The sequence below is a fragment of the Rhinopithecus roxellana genome, chromosome 7 (assembly GCF_007565055.1).
Source record: "Rhinopithecus roxellana isolate Shanxi Qingling chromosome 7, ASM756505v1, whole genome shotgun sequence".
Lineage (NCBI taxonomy): Eukaryota > Metazoa > Chordata > Mammalia > Primates > Cercopithecidae > Rhinopithecus > Rhinopithecus roxellana.
Genome location: NC_044555.1, coordinates 98,177,229 through 98,197,579, shown reverse-complemented (window position 1 = coordinate 98,197,579; position 20,351 = coordinate 98,177,229). Strand labels below are relative to the sequence as shown.

The 20,351-nt window shown below is 37.9% G+C and overlaps 1 protein-coding gene across 1 annotated transcript in view; it reads right to left on the bottom strand.

Annotated features, from left to right (window-relative positions):
- PAK3 (p21 (RAC1) activated kinase 3) overlaps positions 1-20,351 on the bottom strand; it is a 132,685-nt gene that overhangs the window by 58,065 nt on the left and 54,269 nt on the right. The window contains exons 10-12 of the mRNA XM_030934462.1: positions 17,747-17,784; positions 1,988-2,119; positions 1,304-1,469 (exon numbers count right to left, since the gene is read on the bottom strand). Coding sequence (XP_030790322.1) covers positions 1,304-1,469; positions 1,988-2,119; positions 17,747-17,784 — 336 coding nt within the window. The remainder of the gene's footprint in view (positions 1-1,303; positions 1,470-1,987; positions 2,120-17,746; positions 17,785-20,351) is intronic.

Below are 20,351 nucleotides of genomic sequence, written 5' to 3'. Positions count from 1 at the left end.
TCTGAATCAGGACAATAAAAACAGTCTTCAGACGTTGCTAAATGTCCTTGGGAGGGCAAAATCATCCTACCACCACCTCTGCAGAGCCTCCCTGTGGCCTATAGTGGGAATTACTCTCTTCCTTTTCTGAGGTCTTTTAAATAAAAATATACATGAAACGAGATTCTCTTATGCTGTAATTGTATCATACTAGTAAATCATATTTTCCAAAAAAGATTAAATTTCTTGATGACAGGAAAGTTTCATTCTGTTGTGTCCTCCAAAGTTTCTTGCATAGAACAGACAAGTAGGAACTCAGTAAAGATGTATTTGTTTACTTATTTTTTTTCATTCATTCACTCAACAAGCATTTGCCGTATGCCTTTATGTAATAGGCATGAACTAGGAGTTGGACATGTAGGGAAAAAAGGACACAGTCCCTGCTCTTAAGAATCTCACAGTGTAGTGAAGAAGTCAGACTAACATGGTTTGATATTTGCTCTAATAAAAGTGGTAAGGAAGAGACGCCCTTAACTTGGACTGGGAGAGACAAGCAACATTTTTCTGAGGAGGCAACTTTTGAGCTGAGTTTTGAAGGATGAGTAGGAGTTAGTCAAACTGGGGTTGGAGGGGGAGGGCACTTATTGCTGATATCTAGCAATTTGTTAGATGCTTTTATAGTATGTTTAATGAATATGCTTTACAAACCTTTGACTTTTCAGCAGATAATCCATTTTTTTTTTTATCTTCTTGACCCAGAAAAGTAACTAGAAGGTAAGTGTTTTCTAAAACTGGGGCAACAAGTGTGTACACACAAGTATGTACCCACTAATGACATTGTGGAAGGAAGCTACTAGCATTTGCTAGTTCTGTCTCTCCTGCCACATAGAAATGCTTCTGAATTAAGGGAAAAAGCTATATTATTTGTTGTTACAAGTTTTGATTGACTGTGTTGGGCTTTGAGGTTAACATATCTATCATCATTGATTAGTTGAGGGCCCTTGGGTTATGATCATAACATATTTTATCAGACTATTCTATCTCTTTTGAAGATGTAATATTAAAACTTGCTACTTAATTTGTCTTATCAATTTTCACCTCAATTGATTCCTTCAAGTAAAAATATTTAGTTCCTGTCAAATTAGGAGTGGAAGGGAGAAAGTGTTCTGGCATATGCAGTGAGTCCCAAATTTTTCATCTCACAATTTTGGGAAGTCTGGAGTTCATATAAGCAGATTAAAACTTTCAAAGGATCAATTCCCATTTTAAATGGCTTATGAGAAACACTCCCATGAAGAAAGTAATCATGGCAAAAAGTACTCACTTAGCTTCTCTAAGATCTCCTCATCTGTCATCTTGGATTTTTTTCTTTGCCGATCTGTGTTCCTGTACAAAGTACTGGAATTGGCATTTTCAGCAGAGGGTGGTGTGACCTCTTTATTTGGTGCTGCTGGTGAAGCAATGGATTCAACCACAGAACGAGTGTAGATCTAAAAAAACAGAAAGTTCTGCAATTAAAACAGCAGGCCAAGGAAAGAGTGTGGAGTCAATGTATTGTAATATCAATGAATTTTTAAAGACAAGTGGTATTTTCTTAAAAACCAGAAAAAAAAAAGGACTTTGAGTAGCTGAAAGTACAACACCACTGAAAGATCATGGGAGCTAGACTTTGGATGTCCCTATACATGCCTTGCTAATTGTGGTCTGAGGACCTCTGTTTACGTAATTCTTCCTACCTGGTTCACATGGATTTCCTTCCTTATCTTAACTTCTCCAACATTTTTATTACTTAGCAGTTATGTATTGTTTGGTATTATTCTCTAATTGTTTAATGTGCTAATCTTGTATCCTCAAACAGCATCCTCAAAACCTTGGTCATATTTTATACTCTAGCTCTTGGAACACAAAAGATGCTTAATAGGTAGCAGTAGATTAACTATATTCTAACTCTATGACTATTCCAAAGGGCATCTTTTGAATTATTTGGAAATAGTCCTTTGTGACTTACTGATTTTGTATGCTCTGGTCTTGGTGCGATAACTGGTGGTGGCTCATTGTCATCTTCTTCTTCTTCCTCCTCTTCATCTTCTTCTTCAGACACAGGAGGGGCCAATGGAGGCTCAGATGCTGTTTTTGTACTCTTGTGACAAAAACAAAGTTTATAGATCAGGTATTAACTCCTCTGTTTTGTTTTTCTTCAGAAATAAAACAAAGGAAATGAAAATATTTAAGCATGTAGGGATAGGAGGAAACTACATCTTTCACAAATGATCAGAATCATCAACAATTTGGTGGCCAGGACTTGCTCACCTGAATATCATCTCTGAACTTATTCAGAGATAAATTCATGTCATGGCTTAAACAACCATGAAGTGTATTTTTTTAAAAAAATTCTCATTGAGCTGAAAAACAGTGGACTATTATTCACTTAATATTTTAAAGTTCAATGTTTTTGAAATACATTAAAAATCAAACTAATTGCTCTTAGAGCCTTGAATCTCTACTGGGAAGATTATCAATTTACTGATTGACAGTTTGTCCACTTGAAAAGAACTATTTTCTACCTAAGGATCAGAGCATGCATATGTATATTGTATTAATATAGCTCTGTAAATACTCTCTAAGAACAAGCAAGCCAATAAATGTCTCTTCCCTGTCCAGCCTCCTGGAAAGAAGCGCTCAGAGAGTAATAGACATGAAGATCTAAAGAATACTCATCCACATGAATAATTGCTCAATATTAACCATGAGTTAAATGGAGATTTTCCATATTTTATAAACTGCAATAATACGACAGCATTGTGGTACAATAGCGACAATACCTAGGGACGGTTCTTGATCATTCATGTTAATACAGTGGTAAAATGGTTCCAAAGTTTGATTTTGAAAGACCTATGGCCATGGTTCTCAAAGCATGGTTCCCGGATCAGCATCATTAGCACCATTAAGGAACCTGTTAGAAATGCAAATTTTCAGGCTCCATCCAGACCTGTGAATCAAAACTCTGGAAGTGGAGCCCAGTGATCTGTGTTATAACAAGCCTTCCAGGTGATCCTGATGCATGCTCAAGTTTAAAAACCATGAACTATGGCTCAGTTCTGCACTGTTTAATACGGCCACATAGCAAATAGCCACATAAGCCTACAGAACACTTAAAATGTGGCCAGCCTGAATTGAGATGTGTTTCAAGTGTAAATTACATCCCAGATATTGTATACTTAATATCAAAAAATTGTAAAATGTTAAATTAATATTTCTTATATTGATTATATGTTGAAATGCTGATATTTTGAATATATTGGCTTAATAAATATATTATTACAATTTATTTCACCTATTTTTTACTTTTTAATATGTGGTTACTAGAAAATTTAAAGTTATGAATATAGTTTATATTTCTGTTGGACAGTGCTATTATAGGTGTTTTTTTGTTTGTTTTTGTGTATTTATTTTGTTTTTGTTTATGCCACTGGGTATACTGGCCTAACATAATCTGACAATGAATTTTCATTCTTTGAGGACAAAGCTCCTAAGGCAGTTATAGGCAGCCTGTTAACAGACCATTACATCAAAGGACCTCAATCATGATTAAAAACTCAATATGTCTTTTCTACAATCATGTATAAACATATGGTGAAGTAATAAGGTGTAATCATACATCTGAAAGGAGCCAGGAAGACTTATCAATTGTGAGAAGAAAGACAACCTAGAATTTATAAACAAGCATTTGAAAGAATATTTTATTGCCCTGATATAGATGCTAAGTGGTTTATAGATTGAAGTTTGTATGTTTACTGAACATTGGTTTTCTTGTTTATGCACCTATATTGATTTTTTTTATTATTATACTTTAAGTGCTAGGGTACATGTGCATAACGTGCAGGTTTGTTACATATGTATACTTCTGCCATGTTGGTGTGCTGCACCCATCAACTCCTCAGCACCCATCAATTCGTCATTTATATCAGGTATAACTCCCAATGCAATCCCTCCCCGCTCCCCCCTCCCCATGATAGGACCCGATGTGTGATGTTCCCCTTCCCGAGTCCAAGTGATGTCATTGTTCAGTTCCCACCTATGAGTGAGAACATGCGGTGTTTGGTTTTCTGTTCTTGTGATAGTTTGCTAAGAATGATGGTTTCCAGCTGCATCCATGTCCCTACAAAGGACGCAAACTCATCCTTTTGTATGGCTGCATAATATTCCATGTTGTATATGTGCCACATTTTCTTGGATGTAACTGGCTCTCTGTTTGTCTGTTACTGGTGTATAAGAATGCTTGTAATTTTTGCACATTAATTTTCTGTCCTGAGACTTTGCTGAAGTTGCTTATCAGCTTAAGGAGATTTTGGGCTGAGACAATGGGGTTTTCTAAATATACAACCATGTCATCTGCAAACAGGGACAATTTGACTTCTTCTTTTCCTAACTGGATAACCTTTATTTCTTTCTCTTGCCTGATTGCCCTAGCCAGAACTTCCAACACTATGTTGAATAGGAGTGGTGAGAGAGGGCATCCCTGTCTTGTGCCAGTTTTCAAAGGGAATTTTTCCAGTTTTTGCCCATTCAGTATGATATTAGCTGTGGGTTTGTCATAAATAGCTCTTATTATTTTGAGGTACATTCCATCAATACCGAATTTATTGAGCATTTTGTTTAACTCAGACTCTTACAACCTTGTTTGGTGGAAGAAATATTTTTTATTAATAAACTTCCGTCTACATTAGTGTTTCAACTAAATACATCCTAGAAAACTTTGAAGATAATGGGAAATTAAAATAGTTGCAGGGGAAATGGAATGGAAGACAAAATCTGGGATATAATTTGAAGTTTTCAGTCATCAAAAAAGTATTTTCTTCTACAAGGTAATCAAAAACTCCAGCACCTGTTGTTTCCTGACTTTTTAGTGATTGCCATTCTAACTGGTGTGAGATGGTATCTCATTGTGGTTTTGATTTGCATTTCTCTGATGGCCAGTGATGATGAGCATTTTTTCATGTGTCTGTTGGCTGTATGAATGTCTTCTTTTGAGAAATGTCTGTTCATATCCTTTGCCCACTTTTTGATGGGGTTGTTTGTTTTTTCTTGTAAATTTGTTTGAGTTCTTTGTAGATTCTGGATATTAGCCCTTTGTCAGATGAGTAGATTGTATAAATTTTCTCCCATTCTCTAGGTTGCCTGTTCATTCTGATGGTAGTTTCTTTTGCTGTGCAGAAGCTCTTTAGTTTAATCATATCCCATTTGTGAATTTTGGCTTTTCTTGCCGTAGCTTTTGGTGTTTTAGACATGAAGTCCTTGCCCATGCCTATGTCCTGAATGGTACTACCTAGGTTTTCTTCTAGGGTTTTTATGGTATTAGGTCTAACATTTAAGTCTCTAATCCATCTTGAATTAATTTTCGTATGAGGAGCAAGGAAAGGATCCAGTTTCAGCTTTCTACTTATGGCTAGCCAATTTTCCCAGCACCATTTATTCAATAGGGAATCCTTTCCCCATTTCTTGTTTCTCTCAGGTTTGTCAAAGATCAGATGGCTGTAGATGTGTGGTATTATTTCTGAGGACTCTGTTCTGTTCCATTGGTCTATATCTCTGTTTTGGTACCAGTACCACGCTGTTTTGGTTACTGTAGCCTTGTAGTATAGTTTGAAGTCAGGTAGCGTGATGCCTCCAGCTGTGTTCTTTTGAGTTAGGATTGTCTTGGCAATGCAGGCTCTTTTTTGGTTCCATATGAACTTTAAAGCCGTTTTTTCCAATTCTGTGAAGAAACTCATTGGTAGCTTGATGGGGATGGCATTGAATCTATAAATAACCTTGGGCAGTATGGCCATTTTCACGATATTGATTCTTCTTATCCATGAGCATGGTATGTTCTTCCATTTGTTAGTGTCCTCTTTTATTTCACTGAGCAGTGGTTTGTAGTTCTCCTTGAAGAGGTCCTTTACATCCCTTGTAAGTTGGATTCCTAGGTATTTTATTCTCTTTGAAGCAATTGTGAATGGAAGTTCATTCATGATTTGGCTCTCTGCTTGTCTGTTACTGGTGTATAAGAATGCTTGTAATTTTTGCACATTAATTTTGTATCCTGAGACTTTGCTGAAGTTGCTTATCAGCTTAAGGAGATTTTGGGCTGAGACAATGGGGTTTTCTAAATATACAATCATGTCATCTGCAAACAGGGACAATTTGACTTCTTCTTTTCCTAACTGGATAACCTTTATTTCTTTCTCTTGCCTGATTGCCCTAGCCAGAACTTCCAACACTATGTTGAATAGGAGTGGTGAGAGAGGGCATCCCTGTCTTGTGCCAGTTTTCAAAGGGAATTTTTCCAGTTTTTGCCCATTCAGTATGATATTGGCTGTGGGTTTGTCATAAATAGCTCTTATTATTTTGAGGTACGTTCCATCAATACCGAATGTATTGAGCGTTTTTAGCATGAAGGGCTGTTGAATTTTGTCAAAAGCCTTTTCTGCATCTATTGAGATAATCATGTGGTTCTTGACTTTGGTTCTGTTTATATGCTGGATTACGTTTATTGATTTGCGAATGTTGAACCAGCCTTGCATCCCAGGGATGAAGCCCACTTGATCATGGTGGATAAGCTTTTTGATGTGCTGCTGAATCCGGTTTGCCAGTATTTAATTGAGGATTTTTGCATCGATGTTCATCAGGGATATTGGTCTAAAATTCTCTTTTTTTGTTGTGTCTCAGCCAGCCTTTGGTATCAGGATGATGTTGGCCTCATAAAATGAGTTAGGGAGGATTCCCTCTTTTTCTATTGATTGGAATAGTTTCATAAGGAATGGTACCAGCTCCTCTTTGTACCTCTGGTAGAATTCAGCTGTGAATCCATCTGGTCCTGGACTTTTTTTGGTTGGTAGGCTATTAATTATTGCCTCAATTTCAGAGCCTGCTATTGGTCTATTCAGGGATTCAACTTCTTCCTGGTTTAGTCTTGGAAGAGTGTAAGTGTCCAGGAAATTATCCATTTCTTCTAGATTTTCTAGTTGATTTGCGTAGAGGTGTTTATAGTATTCTCTGATGGTAGTTTGTATTTCTGTGGGGTCCGTGGTGATATCCCCTTTATCATTTTTTATTGCGTCTATTTGATTCTTCTCTCTTTTCTTCTTTTTTAGTCTTGCTAGCGGTCTGTCAATTTTGTTGATCTTTTCAAAAAACCAACTCCTGGATTCACTGATTTTTTGGAGGGTTTTTTGTGTCTCTACCTCCTTCAGTTCTGCTCTGATCTTAGTTATTTCTTGCCTTCTGCTAGCTTTTGAATGTGTTTGCTCTTGCTTCTCCAGTTCTTTTCATTGTGATGTTAGAGTGTCCATTTTAGATCTTTCCTGCTTTCTCTTGTGGGCATTTAGTGCTATAAATTTCCCTCTACACACTGCTTTAAATGTGTCCCAGAGATTCTGGTATGTTGTATGTTTGTTCTCATTGGTTTCAAAGAACATCTTTATTTCTGCCTTCATTTCGTTATGTACCCAGTAGTCATTCAGGAGCAGGTTGTTCAGTTTCCATGTAGTTGAGCGGTTTTGATTGAGTTTCTTAGTCCTGAGTTCTAGTTTGATTGCACTGTGGTCTGAGAGACAGTTTGTTGTAATTTCTGTTCTTTTACATTTGCTAAAGAGTGCTTTACTTCCAATTATGTGGTCAATTTTGGAATAAGTGCGATGTGGTGCTGAGAAGAATGTATATTCTGTTGATTTGGGGTGGAGAGTTCTACAGATGTCTATTAGGTCCGCTTGGTGCAGAGATGAGTTCAATTCCTGGATATCCTTGTTAACTTTCTGTCTTGTCGATCTGTCTAATGTTGACAGTGGAGTGTTGAAGTCTCCCATTATTATTGTATGGGAGTCTAAGTCTCTTTGTAAGTCTCTAAGGACTTGCTTTATGAATCTGGGTGCTCCTGTATTGGGTGCATATATTTTTAGGATAGTTAGCTCTTCCTGTTGAATTGATCCCTTTACCATTATGTAATGGCCTTCTTTGTCTCTTTTGATCTTTGATGGTTTAAAGTCTATTTTATCAGAGACTAGGATTGCAACCCCTGCTTTTTTTTTTGTTCTCCATTTGCTTGGTAGATCTTCCTCCATCCCTTTATTTTGAGCCTATGTATGTCTCTGCATGTGAGATGGGTCTCCTGAATACAGCAGACTGATGGGTCTTGACTCTTTATCCAGTTTGCCAGTCTGTGTCTTTTAATTGGAGCATTTAGTCCATTAACATTTAAGGTTAATATTGTTATGTGTGAACTTGATCCTGCCATTATGATATTAACTGGTTATTTTGCTCGTTAGTTGATGCAGTTTCTTCCTAGCCTCGATGGTCTTTACATTTTGGCATGTTTTTGCAATGGCTGGTTCCGGTTGTTCCTTTCCATGTTTAGGGCTTCCTTCAGGGTCTCTTGTAAGGCAGGTCTGGTGATGACAAAATCTCTAAGCATTTGCTTATCTGTAAAGGATTTTATTTCTCCTTCACTGATGATACTTAGTTTGGCTGGATATGAAATTCTGGGTTTAAAATTCTTTTCTTTAAGAATGTTGAATATTGGCCCCCACTCTCTTCTGGCTTGTAGAGTTTCTGCCGAGAGGTCTGCTGTTAGTTTGATGGGCTTCCCTTTGTGGGTAACCCGACGTTTCTCTCTGGCTGTCCTTAAGATTTTTTCCTTCATTTCAACTTTGGTGAATCTGGCAATTATGTGTCTTGGAGTTGCTCTTCTCAAGGAGTATCTTTGTGGTGTTCTCTGTATTTCCTGAATTTCAATGTTGGCCTGCCCTACAAGGTTGGGGAAGTTCTCCTGGATGATATCCTGAAGAGTGTTTTCCAACTTGGTTCCATTTTCCCCCTCACTTTCAGGCACCCCAATCAGACGTAGATTTGGTCTTTTTACATAATCCCATACTTCTTGCAGGCTTTGTTTATTTCTTTTTCTTGTTTTATCTTTTGGTTTCTCTTCTCGCTTCATTTCATTAATTTGATCCTCAATCGCTGATACTCTTTCTTCCAGTTGATCGAGTCGGTTACTGAAGCTTGTGGATTTGTCACCTATTTCTCGTGTCATGGTTTTCATCTCTGTCATTTCATTTATGACCTTCTCTGCATTAATTATTCTAGCTATCAATTCTTTCACTCTTTTTTCAAGATTTTTAGTTTCTTTGTGCTGGATACGTAATTCCTCCTTTAGCTCTGAGAAGTTTGATGGACTGAAGCCTTCTTCTCTCATTTCGTCAAAGTCATTCTCTGACCAGCTTTGATCCATTGCTGGCGATGAGCTGCGCTCCTTTGCAGGGGGAGATGCTCTCTTATTTCTTGAATTTCCAGCTTTTCTGCCCTGCTTCTTCCCCATCTTTGTGGTTTTATCTGCCTCTGGTCTTTGATGATGGTGACGTACTGATGGGGTTTTGGTATAGGTGTTCTTCCTGTTTGATAGTTTTCCTTCTAATAGTCGGGACCCTCAGCTGTAGGTCTGTTGGAGATTGCTTGAGGTCCACTCCAGACCCTGTTTGCCTGGGTATCAGCAGCAGAGGTTGCAGAAGATAGAATATTGCTGAACAGCGAGTGTACCTGTCTGATTCTTACTTTGGAAGCTTCCTCTCAGGGGTGTACTCCACCCTGTGAGATGTGGGGTGTCAGACTGCCCCTAGTGGGGGATGTCTCCCAGTTAGGCTACTCAGGGGTCAGGGACCCACTTGAGCAGGCAGTCTGTCCCTTCTCAGATCTCAACCTCCGTGTTGGGAGATCCACTGCTCTCTTCAAACTGTCAGACAGAGTCTTTCGCGTCTGCACAGGCCTCTGCTACTTCCCTTTTTGTTGTTTAGCTGTGCCCTATCCCCAGAGGTGGAGTCTACAGAGACAGGCAGGTTTCCTTGAGCTGCTGTGAGCTCCACCCAGTTCGAGCTTCCCAGCGGCTTTGTTTACCTACTTAAGCCTCAGCAATGGCGGGCGCCCCTCCCCCAGCCTCGCTGCTGCCGTTTTGGTTGGATCACAGACTGCTGTGCTAGCAATGAGGGAGGCTCCGTGGCCGTGGGACCCTCCCGGCCAGGTGTGGGTATAATCTCCTGGTGTGCCCATTTGCTTAAAGTGTGGTATTGGGGTGGGGATTACCCGATTTTCCAGGTGTTGTGTGTCTCAGTTCCCCTGGCTAGGAAAAGGGATTCCCTTCCCCCTTGCGCTTCCCAGGTGAGGCAATGCCTTGCCCTGCTTCAGCTCTCGCTGGTCGGGCTGCAGCAGCTGACCAGCACCGATTGTCCGGCACTCCCCAGTGAGATGACCCCAGTACCTCAGATGAAAATGCAGAAATCACCAGTCTTCTGTGTCGCTCGCGCTGGGAGTTGGAGACTGGAGCTGTTCCTATTCGGCCATCTTGCTCCGCCCCTCCAGAGCTCTATATTGATTCTTAATTTAGCCATAACAAGTGGGCTATTACATTGTATAGTTATGTGGATAGCAACATCTGTTAAAGACATTAAGTTTCCAGGTTTTTAAAAAATCACTTTCTTCTTGCAAAACACTAATTCTTCAGGAGACTTCAGTGGGCACAGGGAGAAATGGGCTTTGGCTTATTGAAATTTGCTTTGACATTATGTTCCAGAAAGTTTTGCCCTATCTTATACCAGCTGGGTTCAGGAATGTACCTAATCACTGTTTCTTTGTAGAAGGGTGGAAGCTGAGTACTTTTTAATATGGCAAATGGTGCTATTTTATCCATTAGGCAATATGAACCTTGCCCAGGGTTGATAAGTTTTACGTGGGCCTGTGAAAGTGTTTGCCATCAGAAATAAATCATCAGCTCCAAAAAGCCAGAAGAAAACTATAAAGTCAAAATTAGTTAATGTCTAATTAAATGTCTGTTGAGTATAACAATATGCCACCTTAACTAGTCTCTTATGTCTAGCATTTATAGAAATTTCATTATATTAAATATAAATTGTAGGTTAGATTTTCATATTTAGCAATAATTCTTGAATATTTACAATGATTTAACAAGAAATTATACCTAATCATACATTTTAAAAGTTACTTATAAGTAAATAATTTCAAAATTAATATTTCAAAAATAATTTCAAAAATTTACAGCAAAAATATAAAGTGAAGTATGGGGGCCCTTTAACATGTTTAAAGCAATGCATGATGTGACCTCTACAAGTGAGAGTATATACAGTCTAGTAGGCTCTAAAAACAGCCCTAGAGGCAAAAAGAATGATTCAAGGTCTAGTCTTCTTGGTCCAAACCTTAAACTGGTACAAAGACCAGTCAATGCCTGCTGGGCAAGGGGCAAGCTTACACATTTCAAGTCTTAATACTTCACTAGATAAGATCCACCTGCAAGATTTCACTGACTGTTAACATTCATTACTATCTTCACAGCTAATTTCCAATGGAAGCCATTCCCCATCTCCAAGGATAGACTTAAGGGACTATTAGAAAACCTGAAGGTTTGTGGGAAAAGAAAAATACAGATATTTCTGTTTACTTTGGACCAAACACTATCCTGCCATATTGGTTGGTTGACTTGGAAGAATGTATGGCATTGAGTGGACAGTATGTTTTGAATTATGGTTGGGCCAGAGAGCGTTAAAACCCCAGCAATCCACCAAGGATACCAATCTTCGGTACTGAGAACTGAAATTAACAATTTCTGCCCCTGTGTTAAAAAATACTGGGATCGGGCATACTTTACTGTCACCGTGTAAACAGTACTGGGACTGGGCATATTTTATTTTCCCTGTGTTAGGCAATATCTGGACAGACATACTTTAATGTTCTTATGTTAAACAATACTGAGAATAAGCAAAAATAACATAGCTTCTTACTTTAGGAAATACTTGTTTCTAGAAGATACCGTGAACCAACTAATTTGCTCATCGAGACTAACAGCTTGCTCACTAAAACTTGCTTCAAGCCCCTTCCTTTGCTATATTCACCGATACAAAGCTATTTTATCATAAACACTGCACAATGTTAACCCATTCCTCACCTTGCAAGACCTGCTTTAAAATCAAACAGTCTAAGCCCTAACACCCTATAAATAATCCCTTCTGACATCCCCTTCTTAAGACACTAAGACTTTATCAAAGTAATGCTTTTATGTCACTGTAATTTTAATAAACATAGCTTTACTTAGAGGTTTTCCTGGTGATCATTTTTGGAGTCAATGGTGCAATGTTTCCATACTCTTCATTCCAGGCTGAGAATTACTGTATCTAAAACTTCTAAACTTATAGAAATATAGATAGATGGATAACAAGTAAGGAATATTTTTGTCATCAAATTAGATATTTTTGACACTCTAATTTTGCCAGACATTGGGGCAGGGAATGTAGTTCTTTGTTTTGTTTTACTTTTTGAGATGGAGTTTCGCCATTGTTGCCCAGGCTGGGGTGCAATGGCACGATCTCTGTTCACTGCAACCTCCACCTCCTGGGTTCAAGCAATTCTTCTGCCTCAGCCTCCCAAGGAGCTGGGATTACAGGCATGCGCCATTATGCCCAGCTAATTTTGTATTGTTAGTAGAGATGGGGTTTCTCCACGTTGGTCAGGCTGGTCTCGAACTCCTGACCTCAGGTGATCCACCCGCCTCAGCCTCCCAAAGTGCCGGGATTACAGATGTGAGCCACCACGCCTGGCCGGGAATGTAGTTCTTAACCTGAGTTGGGTCCCAGACTCTTAGGGTTTGGTCTATCTCCCCGGAAAAATACAGGTAGACACGTGCTTTTACATATAACTTCAACAGTTCATAGATCTGAAGTCCACCCATCAACTCCAAGTTCTGAACATTGCTTTAGAGAATACACCAGCTAGAGTATGTGCACACCAGTAGAGAACCTTAGGAAATTCCCTTTTCTCTGAGCTTAATTTTTCAAGGCCAAAGAACTTAGAGGTAAGGAACTTAGAGGCTTTAGACAATATAAAATGTTGTTTGGGGGCCACTTTTGGTGATTGTTTAGAATGTAGATTTTAGGTTTCTACTCCAGATCTACTCTGGAAGTGGAGCCCTGGAATCCTCAATTTAACAGAATCCCCAGGAAATTCTGATGCACACTGAAGTAAAGCAATTAAACTACGTTAAAAAAAAATTAACCAGTACTGCAAATCACAAAAGAGCAATCTGTCAACTGCACACCCAGTTGCTCTAAGCACAGATAATGGCACATTCAATATGACAACACAATAATGACATATTATTGCTGTTACTTTCCACTTGGAATACTAACTTAGGATTCTAAATATGTCATTTTATTTTCAACAGTACAATAAAAATATGAAATTTTAAAATTAGCCTCAAATTAAAGAGTAAGGGCCTGAACAGTATTTGAAATTGAATACACTAATATCAAAGAAGCTACCACAAATAAGCAGTAAAGCAGGTGTTATGAGATCTATCCCTGAGTTCAATATTAATTACAGAATCATGAGTTTAAAACATTTAGAGAAAACAACATTGCTTCTGTTTTAATTCTCACCCGGGCTACTAAAGGATGCAAAACTTGTGATCAGTTCAGGCTATGTCTACAAGGGTTTGTCAGACCCATTAAATTAGATTTTGTAGACAGCCAGATCTATTGGGAGCTTTTACGATGCAAAAAGACACACACATTGCGAACCACACTCTCTTCTAAAACTGTAAGGAAAACATAAGATGCAGTTATCCATTACTAAGGAACTGAGTCCCACTGAAGTGATTCAAATAGAATGTCGGGGTCCAATTCAGTTCATTCAATCAATAGAAACCTAGCTTTCATCAAGCCATCAATCCATTATCTTCACCTGAAAGTCCTGCCAGCCCTTCAAACTCAAACTGTCCAATAAGGAACTCAGCATCTTCCCACAGAAATCGGCTTCTCCTGAAAGACAGCATCATTATCTTTTTACCCACCAGCTATCAGTTTAAGCCTGCGTTCATCTTTGACCTCACTCTTTCCTCCAACATCCAATTAATAATCTAAATACCTCTAGAAATTGAATGTAATCTCCCCATTCCTGCTGTTACTACCTCATTTCTGGCTCTGATTACCTGGATGCTTGCAATATTCTCCCTACTAGTGTCCCTTCATCCAGTCTCACCATTTGTCCTTAATTCATTCTGGACATTTGCTGTCAGATTACTCTTCCCAAGGTCTAAGTGTTAATCACTTAACCTTCCTGCTCCAAAACACTTCAAAAGCTTCCCACTGAATACTGGAAAGCCAGATTCCTTGGAATACCATTTAAGGGCCTGTATGATTTGGTTCCACCTTAACCTTTAAGACTTATTTCCTGATTCCCTTTCTTGCATCTCAGTCTTCATTCAACCCCATATTCTTTGTTTACTTGCTCTACTCACCAACATACCCTTTCTTATGCTTTTCTTTTTACTTAAAATGCCCTTCCCATCTTCACAGATTGAAATCTCATCTGTCACATGTAACAAACCTGCACGTTATGCACATGTACCCTAGAACTTAAAGTATAATAAAAAATAAAAAATAATAAAAAAAAAAAAAAAGAAATCTCATCTGACCTTTAAGATCTAGCTCAAATGCCAACTTTTATATGAAGCATTTTCTAACTTAACATTCAACAAATACATACCAAGTATCTATTTGGTACCAGACACTGAGCTTCAGCCCTTGGAGACAAGGGCCTGCTTCCCTTTCCCTCCCCAGTTAAAGCAATCTACTTTCTTTGAAATCTCATAGCATGTCGACATATTTTATGACATGTAATACTATCCATATTGTTGGGGTTTTTTTTGAGACAGGGTTTTGCTCTGTCACTCAGGCTGGAGTCCAGTGACAGAATCAAGGCTCACTGCAGCCTCCACCTCCAAGGCTCAAGTGATCCTCCCACCTCAGCCTCCAAAGTAGTTGGGACTACAGATGCACACCAACATGCCCAGCTAATTTTTGTATTATTTGTAGAGACAGGGTTTTACCATGTTACCCAGTTTGCTCTTGAACTCCTAGGCTCAAGCAATCTGTCCACCTCAACCTCCCACAGTGCTGGGATTACAGGCATGGGCCATTGTACTCGGCCACTATCCATATTGTATTGTACTTCTTTATGTCCATGTTTACCTTCCCCTACCAGCCTAATAGCCAAACTTCCTAGAGCTTATAAGGAGGCAGTTGGTAAATATATGTTAAATAGGTAAATATCTATTTGTTTTATCTCCAGACAGTGAGATCATCATTTTTTTCTAACTTAATGGAATATTTTAGCTATAATATAGACTTCGTTTTAATTCTACAAGCAAAACCAATAGAATCAATCTCAAAAGAAACAGTTAATATCTTAGGAGAAAACAAAAACCAATACACAGGCTATCCTAGAAAGTTGGTGTTTCAAATAACCGACCAACCTAAAAAAAAAAAAAAAAAGTATATTTTTTTTTTTTGCCAGAATACCCAGTCAAGATTGCACAAGCATGATATTAATGAAATCAAAGGAGGTAAAGTATGTGTTATCATGGAGGGTTGTCATTTTTGTCCTTCCTATTTTCCTATTGCCTCCCTTCACATGTTGTTTTCATTGTGGCCCAGGAAGCTATCATGGCAAAGATGGAAGAAAAGGGGAAATGGCCAGTCAGATGAGAAGGCCATATTCTGTTCTGTTTTGGGGAATCTGAGCAAAGCGCAAGTACAAGTTTCATGTGTGAAAAGAGTGAGTTTTTCCTCTTTTGTCATGTAAAAATAATAGTAGTTTACATTTAATAAATACATATTATGTGCTAGGCACTATACTAAGTACTTTATATGCATTATCACATTTAATATTCACACAAGACCTGGGAGGTAAGTACTATTATTATTCCGTCTTAAAGCTGAGGAAAGAAGCTCACAGAAGCTAAGCTACTTTCCCAATGTCACATACTTAGTAAATAGCGAAATCAGATTAAATACCTACATCCAGAGCCTACACTCTTTCTTTTTTCATTTTATTCTTAATTGTAGTAAAATATATATAACATAAAATTTATCATCTTAACCATTTTTAGGTATACATTTCAGTACTGCTGAGGATATTGTTGTATAATGATCAAAGCCATTCATCTCCATAACTCTTTTCATCTTGTAAAACTGAAACTCTGTACCCATTAAACAACTCCCCACTCCCCCTGCTCCCAGCTCCTGGCAACTAGTATTCTACTTTCTGTCTCTATGAATTTGACTCCTCTAGGTACCTCGTATATGTGGAATCATACAGTATATACCCTTTTGTGACTGGCTTATTTCACTTAGCATAATGTTCTCCTGGTTCATCCATGTTGTAACATATGTCAGAATTGTCTTCTTTTTAAGGCTTAATAATATTCTACTGTTTATACATACCATCTTTTGTTTACCCCTTCATCTGTTGATGGACACTTGGGTTGCTTCCACCATTTGCCTACGGTGAATATTGCTGCAATGAACGTGGGTGTATAAATATCTCTCAGAGATCCTCCGTTCAATTATGGGTATACACCCAGAAGTGGAATAGCTAGATCATATGGTTAATACCATTTTTAATTTTTGAGAAGCTGGCATAACATTTCAGAACCTTTACTCTTTACAACTAAAGAAGATCTACTGGTGTCATACTGGCTACCCAGGGTGATGTCAAGCAGACATCTGTCCACTATCAAAGGCATTTGTCTGCTATAAAAGGAAGAAGAATCAGCTTGGCCAACCATGACTGTTTGAATAAATGGTTAGGAGATTTTCAGTAATGCAAATTATTTCACCCCTAAAAAAGCAAATGAGGCAGGAAGTAATTTCTATCAGAATATCTGAGATCATTTTCTGTCTAATGTGTTCAAATACTCTTTCAGATACTATAGCACTTTCAACAACTAGGTTACTTATTTTCTAGTCACTTCTCTGATAAAAATTATCTATGTGACTTTGGACAAAGTCACTTCCCTCACTGTACCTCAGTTTGTTGGAACAAGTGACATACAAAACTTATACTGTTATAACCTTAGAGAAGCTATTTAATTTCTCAAAACCTCAGTTTCCTCATCTGTAAAATGGGGACAATGGTGAGACTTACTTAATTGGGCTGTAGGAAAGATTAAGTACTTATAAAAATAAAATTATCTTACAGTTTATATTGTAAGTGTACACTGTAGGTGTTCAGAGAAATTTTTATTAACATGATTATTATTCTCAAAGTTCTACACGTAAGAGAAACGGAAACATTGTTCACATAAAAACCCTGTACAAGAATGTTCCCAGTAGCTTTATTTGTAATAGCTAGCAACTGAAAATTTTCTAGAGAGCCTTCAATGTATGAATGGTTAAACAAACAGTGGTACAATCATATCGTGGAATACTCAGAGATCAAAAGGAACACAAATTATTGATATACACAATAACTTGGATTAATCTTAAAAGAATTAAACTGAGTAAAAAAAGCCAATCCCCAAAAGTCACATGCTGTATTATTTCATTTACATGAAATGTCCAGAAAGCCAAATCCATAAAGGCAGAATCTATATTAGTTCTTGCCTGTGACTAGGGTGGGGTGAGTGGAGTTAACTGTAAGCCAGTACAAAGGATTTTACTAGGGTGATGAACATGTTCTAAAACTCAATTGTGGTGATGGTAGCACAGGTATATATATTTACCAAAACTCATTGAACTGTTTACCTGAAAATAGGTGAATTTTATATAACTGAATTATACCTTAAAATTGTTTTTAAAAGACTCTATATCTAAAACCTGGATCTATGCAGTTATATTCTCTTGAATCTTTGGAAACACCCAACATGTGACATAGTTTTCAATTTTTCACTTACCGAAGGATGGGCTGCTATGTATCCATGTGCACTTTTATCTGCAAAGTGAGAATAGAGAGGTCACTTTTGTTTCACAAAGACTGTTTCATTCAGAGACCACACCAGAAAAATCAAAATGAAAAAACTGCATTATTTCAACTAGAAGGAAATGTTCCAATTTAGTATTAACTAGATATTATGACTAATGACATAGCTTTTCTTAAAATAGCTCACACCATTACATCCTCACCATATTCTTACTAGGTCATTTTACAGACATTAATGAAGGCCTCCGGTGAATCTCATTTATATGGAAGAATGACAAGATTACCTACTCTTAACTGATATGATTCTATACGTCTATAGTAGTCCCCCTTATCTGAAGTTTCACTTTTTGTGGTTTCACCTACCTGTGGTCAACTGTGATTCAAAAATATTAAATCAAAAATTGCAGAAATAACCAATTCATGAGTTTCAAACTGCATGCCATTCTGAGTGTGATAAAATATCATGCTGTCCTGCTCCATTCCACCTGAAACGTGAATCATCCTTTTGTCCAGTGTACCCACTCTGTTTACACTACCAGCCTACTAGTCACTTAATAGCCAGTTTGGTTATCAGAACAACTGTGGAGCTATCACAGTGCCTGTAGTCATGTACCCCTTATTTTACTTCATAATGGCCCCAAAGAGCAAAAGTAATGATGCTGGCATATTGTTATAATTGTTCTATTTTATTATTAGCTATTGTTGTTTATCTCTTACTGTGCTTAATTTATAACTTTATCATAGGTAAGCAGGTATAGAAAAAAACATGGTATACATAAGGTTCAGTACTATCCATGGTTCCAGGCATCCACTGGAGGTCTTAGAGCATATTCCACATGAGTAAGTGGGGAACTACTCTATAACTAGGATTTTTCCCACTTTCCTCTCTCCCTACCTCCTTTCCATTCCTTCTTTCCACCTTCCTGTGCTATCTCCATCTTCTCCTCCTCTTCTCCTCCTGTGCAATTAGTCAGTCCCAATACCAAAGCATTCAGAAAACCTATGATGAGGTACACTCAGCCCTCAGTACAGTACAACTGTACAGTTTTAATATAGTTGTCAGGATTTCATCTTTGTAAGTTGAGAGAAATTTGGCATATAAAACTAAATGTTAAACAGCAACGGCTATTTGGAGTAAAGAACAAACTCTGATACTCTAAAGTGTATTCATGGTTACAGTGAAATGATTTCTTGAATACATTTTCAGTTCTGGTTGCCTATGGGTCTAACTTGGAGCACAGCTCTTGATTTTCTCACATGAAACATTTTTTGATATGTCACCAGGATCTCTTAGATATTTTATTCTATGTGAAAGCTTAAATACAGTAAAAAGTTTTCCTTGATGGCTTTCTTTTTAGGTTTTCAACACTGAATAACAGCAGTTAAGCAATCTTCTCATTTTAAGAAAGTCCAGTTTAGCAGTTTGGGCTTTAATATTTGATATGGCCAAATCAGACACTCTTCCCCTTCCAAGGGTATCCTTGGATCATTCTCAAAGAAACTTAAAGCCTGCTTATACTAAATCCAGTGCCAAGAGGTAGGGGCTCTTTATAGCTGGAGTACTAATGATAATATTCCCTTCATTCTTTAGATGTTAAATAATAAGTTAATAAATTATTGTAGAGAGAGAACTCAAATCATCTATCTCAAAATGTGAAAGTATTATTTGGTATATACATTTCAGTTGCTGATATGGCTTGCCTGTGTCCCCACCCAAATCTCAACTTGAATTCTATCTCCCAGAATTCCCAAGTGTTGTGGGAGGGACCCAGTGGGAGGTAATTGAATCATGGGGGCCGGTCTTTCCCATGCTACTCTTGTGATAGTGAATAAGTCTCACAAGATCTGATGGGTTTATCACGGGTTTCTGCTTTTGATTCTTTCTCATTTTCTCTTGCTGCTGCCATGTAAGAAATGCCTTTTGCCTCCCACCATGATTCTGAGGCCTTCCCAGCCATATGGAACTGTAAGTCCAATTAAACCTCTTTTTATTCCCAGTCTTAGGTATGTCTTTATCAGCAGCATGAAAATGGACTAATACAGTAAATTGGTACCAGTAGAGTGGGGCATTGCTAAAAAGATACCCAATAATGTGGAAGTGACTTTGGAACTGGGTAACAGGCAGAGATTGGAACAGTTTGAAAGGGCTCAGAAGAAGACAGAAAAATGTGGGGAATTTGGAACTTCATAGAGATTTGTTGAATGACTTTGTCCAAAATGCTGATAGTAATATGGACAATAAAATTCAGGCTGAGGTAGTCTCAGATGGAGATTAGGAACTTTTGGGAACTGGAGCAAAGGTGACTCTTGTTATGTTTTAGCAAAGACACTGGAGGCATTTTGCCCCTGCCCTAGAGATTTATGGAACTTTGAACTTGAGAGAGATGATTTAGGGTATCTGGTGGAATAAATTTCTAAGTAGCAAAGCATTCAAGAAGTAACTTGGGTACTGTTAAAGGCATTCAGTTTTATAAGGGAAACAGAGCATAAAAGTTTGGAAAATGTGCAGCCCGACTATGTGATAGAAAATAAAAACTCATTTTCTGGGAAGAAATTCAAGCCAGCTGCAGAAATTTGCA